The sequence below is a fragment of the Drosophila erecta genome, unplaced genomic scaffold, assembly GCF_003286155.1.
Source record: "Drosophila erecta strain 14021-0224.00,06,07 unplaced genomic scaffold, DereRS2 tig00000055-arrow-pilon, whole genome shotgun sequence".
NCBI classification, from domain to species: domain Eukaryota; kingdom Metazoa; phylum Arthropoda; class Insecta; order Diptera; family Drosophilidae; genus Drosophila; species Drosophila erecta.
This window is the reverse complement of record NW_020825200.1, coordinates 9,656,274-9,661,159: the sequence shown is the minus strand read 5'-3', so window position 1 is coordinate 9,661,159 and position 4,886 is coordinate 9,656,274. Positions and strand designations below refer to the sequence as shown.

Below are 4,886 nucleotides of genomic sequence, written 5' to 3'. Positions count from 1 at the left end.
ATTTGATTTTTACTGCTCTAATCGCCTTTGTCTTAGGAATTACGCATCCCACTCAAAAATTAGGGGAAGCCATAAATCCAAACTGGAACTTAGGCCATCTGACACATTAGTGCGCCTGCATATCGATTGGGTATGCAAAACTGGATGGAATGGATCTCCCCATTTTGCCGACGGCAAATAGTAAAAAGTAGTGCGAAATTTTTGTAAAGATTTTTCTTTTATTTGTTTTTTTGTGGATTTTTTGCGGATTTTGTTTTTATTATCTCCAGGTGCTTGGCAATGTTTTGTTGGATTTGTTTGTTTTCGCTGCCTTGCGCCGCCGTGTTTCACAATCACGTTTGCACGCTTCTTGATTTGTTTTTACTAAATTTGCTTTAGGTTTACTAACATTTTTCTGGTTGTGTTTGTATTATGCAGTAGATGCTTGCCTGCGATTCGATTTATGTTTTAATAATAATAATAATTTTGTTTTCGCTTTATTACAATTAATTATGGTTGTCTTGTCTGGTATTTGTAAGCATAATTAATAATTAAATTGTTTATATAATAGATAATAATTATAATTACTTAATGCATAAGAGAATTTATAAAATAGAATGTTCTTCGACATTTTTCTTTGCCTTTCTGCATCATTTTCTTCGCCTCGCCTCTGCTGCAAAGGAGTAAGGTACTCCTACTCCTGCTCCTACTCCTACTAAACTTGTGCTCGATTCCGCGTCCGGCTGCTCCCCTCAATTGAACGCACATTTAAAGTCTGAGAATGTTTTGTACAGCAAAAGGTGAGTGGAAATGAAATGCTAAACCCAACGATTTGTTGTCCCAGTAATGGGGAACAGTTTATTTGTATCACACAATTGTTTTAGCAATGCAGCAAGCGGGAAATCAGGGGAAATCGAAGCAGAACGGTATGGAATGCAAGTGAGTTGTCATCTTACTATTGTGGTACAACAGTGCGTATGCTTCATTTAAATGACTAACATTAATCCTATGCTCATTTATTTATATGCGCGTGTGTTACTCTGCCACTTCGAAACTCGAATTAAACCTGCTTAAGAACTAAGGCTAAAATTGTGTCTGTGTGTGTTTTTGGGTGTGGTTGTGGGTGTGGGCATGGGTGTGCGTATCCTAGGGCTTTAGTTAATATTTTCAATAATTTACAATGTGGATATATCCAGGAGGCCAGCACTGGCAGCCACCGCTGCCTCGTGGCCAGGATGATAGTGATGGTACAGCTGGTGTTGCTGCTGCTGCGGGAGGTGCTGCTGCTGCTGCTGTTGCTGCTGCTGCTGCTGCTGGTAGTGTTGCTGTTGCTGCTGCTGGTAGTGCAGGTGGTGGTGCTGCTGCTGCTCCTCGAGATGCTGCTGCTGCATGTCCAGCATGCTGGCCGAGGCGGCAAAGGAGCTGCCGGCAGCCGCAGCAGCAGCAACGGCCGCAGCAGTCGCCGCCGCAGCAGCAGCAGCAGCCGATGAGACGGAGGAGGTGGCAGCGGAGGGGGTCAGCTGGTAGGCGGCTGCCAAGGCGGGTGAATGCGCGGCGGTATGGCCACTGGAATGCGCCGAGGAGCGGCCGCCCGACGACCCCGATGCCGTCGGACTAGGCCGTCCGTTTAGCAACTGTTGCTGCTGCTGTTGTTGCTGCTGCTGCTGCTGCTGCTGTTGCTGCGGGGCCGTCGGCATGTACGGCGGCAGTGGAGGCGAAACGCTCACACTGGAGCCTGCTGCTCCATAGGCGCTGGCCATTTCTCACATGTGTGCCAGCGGCGCCATCGCCCTCAGCGATTGCTGATGCTGCAGGTGGTGTTGCTGCTGCTGCTGCTGCATGGTCTGGTGTTGCTGCGGGATCTGTTGGTGCTGCTGCGAAAGGTGTTGCTGCGGGAGGTGCTGATGCTGCTGCTGCTGCTGTTGCATCGACTGGTGCTGCTGCTGCAGATCGGGCGAGTCAGTCTGGTAGTGCAGCAGGTGGCGCTGCTCATCAGGCAGATGGTACATGTTCATCAGGTGATTCAGCTCGCCGCCGCCGGCGGCTGCTGCCGCTGCTGCTGCTGCTGCCGCCGCCGCTGCAGAGCTGTACTCCCGCTTCATGATGTGATTGTTGTTGATGTTGTTGTTGTTGTTGAGCGCTATGGCACTGGGACTGGGCGACACCGGCTCGGACTTGATGCTCGAGTCGCTGGGGCTGTGGCTCTGGCAGGAAACCTGGCCGCCACCGCTGCCTCCTCCACCGCCATACGGAGCCGGACTGCCCGGCTGCTGCTGCAAGCTACTGCCGCCGTACGGAGACGGTGATCCGGGCTGCTGCAGACTGCTGCCGTAGGGCGAGGTCTGTCCGCCGGACACCGTCTGGTACATCGCATAGCCGTTGTTGTACATGTGCCCCATGTCGTAGCGCTGCGCCGCGTAGTGCTGGCCCATGTAGGAGGTCTGGTAGGCTGCCGCGCCGGCCGGATCCGCGTGCATCATGTAGCCATTGGGCATGTATCCATTGGGCGCGTTCATCTGGTACATATCCTGACGCGCCTGTTGCGCGGCCGCTGCTGCCGCCGCCGCCGCCGCTGCTGCACTGCCTCCGCTGCCGTTCAGCGACTGATTCTGGCCCGGCTGACCTTGCACCCGCGTGGGCGTCACCGGCTCGCCCGGCGCACCGCCGCCCACCGTCTGGCCGGGCATCAGGCCGCCCATCGGGTACTTCTCCTTGGTCTTGGTCAGCGTTTTGGTCTTGCGACGCGGCCGGTACTTGTAGTCCGGATGCTCCTTCATGTGCACCGCCCTCAGGCGCTTGGCCTCGTCGATGAACGGCCGCTTCTCCGACTCCGAGAGGTCCTTCCACTGGGCGCCCAGCCGCTTCGAGATCTCCGAGTTGTGCATCTTGGGGTTGTCCGAGGCCATCTTCCTCCGCTGGCCCCGTGACCACACCATGAACGCGTTCATGGGCCGCTTCACCCGGTCCGCGTGCTGTTGGTTCTTGTTGGCCGTGGCGCTGTTGTTGTTGTTGTTGCTGGAGCCACCCGTCAGGCTGCTCAGTGCGGATCCGGCGCCCAGGTGCTGCTGCTGCGCGTGCTGCTGCTGCTGCGTGTGCTGCTGGTGGCTGACCGGCGAGGTCATGTGGTGGCTCCCTATGCTGCTCTGGGTGGGACTCAGTTCGCTGGAGCTGTGCAGCGGGGAGCTCTGCTGCTGCTGCTGTTGCTGCTGCTGCTGCTGCTGCCCCACCTGGCTGCCATTGAGGGTGTTGGCCATCGAGGACTGCAGCGAGCTGAGCGGATTGGGGCTCTGGCTGGCCGCGATGTGGGCACTCATGTGGTGGTGGTGGTGGTTGTGGTGGCTCAGCTGCGAGTGGGTCAGGTGCGACTGGCCCAGGTTCATGAGTGGTGCCAGTGCGGAGTACGGCGATGCCGCATGTCCGTGCAGCGCGGCACTTGTGTGATGCGGCGGCATGGTGGCATGCAGCAGGCTGCCCTTCATATCCGATTCCATGGTCAGCATCTTGCGGGGATTGCTTCCAGTTTTCAGTGCGATATAGCTGATTTGGTTCAAAGTTGCTTCTCCGTGGATTTTACTCGCCTCCTCTTGGGTGCAGCTTTAGTTTTACTCTTTAGCTTTAGTTTACTCTTGCTTAGTTAGACATTTTGAACATTTTGTGGGAAACCATGTTGCACTTGTAATATTTGATTTTTGATTTTTGCTGTAGCTTGTAGTTGTATTTCGTAGTGTTTCGTATCTCAACGCGTATCAAAAATGTGGCGCTCGGCTCTCTTTGGATTTGTAGCTAAACAGCTTGAATTGCGTTTTTTTCCACAGTCACAGATATCAGATACATATACTATATATGTTGTTTGCTAGCAAACAAACAAGAGGCGGCCAAAAACACTTGAAAATTGTTGCTAAAACCCGACGCGAAGTGCCACAGAAAATTGTTGTTGCTGCTTGTGCTTGAATTTGTTGTAAATATATTTGGTTTGGTTGTTTTTATTCTCCTACTTTTCGTATCTCAGCAGCGGGAACACCGAAAAAATACCTCCACACTGGGCGGAATTGAGCACCTTTCTGTTTCTCCGGACGACGGCGAAACCTGTTCGAGGTGCGTTCTACGCTGCTTTTTCCCTGGCTGTGATGACTGTTTTTTTGTTTCTTCTTCTTTCGTATCGCCGCTTTTTGGCTAGCTGATGACGAGGCACGAACCACCGATGCGATGCGATGCGATGCGAAACGATACGGATACGGATACGATACGATGCGATACGATACGACACGAAACCGAATTCGAGGCGGCGAACAACCGAGCTGATGTTGCTGCGTGATGTTGCGGCTGCCGTGCGTTGCGTGCGCGTGTGCTGACGACGGCGAATGCGAGAGTCGAATGAGAGGCCGTCTGCCGCTGGCCGCTCGAGCAGGCGGTAAATGCGGTGCGGTCCGCCAGACAGGGTGGCTGGGAAAACTGGTCTTGGGTCGCGCGTATCTGTGTGTGCGTGGCTGCTGTGCCTGTGTGCGTCGGCGTTTGCATGGCTCGTCGCCTGGGCGGGAGCGAGACGAACATAGGCTGGCTGGCCTGCTAATAAATCAAATAAACGCGCAGCTGTGCATGTGTGTATCTGTGTGCGGTGAGCGCTGGCTGGGCTGGATTTTGCGCACACCGCTCCGCCAATCAGCGGTCGGCGAGAGCGGCACGGATGTATCTGTATCTCGTTTCGGCGCTTTATCGATCCGCGCTGCGCTCAACGCTGCCATAAAAATGTCGTCTCTGCGTTTATGGCAAGCGCTGTTGCCGCTTTTCCGCCGCCGTACGGCACTCTGCAGGAATTTCTCGTATAAATTTCGAGCTTTAAACATGGCCGAAACGCTACAGAGGCGCCTGGAGTGGGCTGGGGGTACTTTCAGCCCAGTCCAGGGATC

The 4,886-nt window shown here is 54.0% G+C and overlaps 1 protein-coding gene across 1 annotated transcript; it reads right to left on the bottom strand.

Moving 5' to 3' along the window:
* Positions 1-205: 205 nt before the first annotated feature.
* Positions 206-4,410, bottom strand: LOC6543220 (TPR-containing protein DDB_G0280363). Its single transcript, XM_026979107.1, is given in 1 exon segment — positions 206-4,410. A coding segment is annotated over 1 exon segment (2,325 nt). The 5' UTR covers positions 3,480-4,410; the 3' UTR covers positions 206-1,154.
* Between the last annotated feature and the right edge of the window lie 476 nt (positions 4,411-4,886).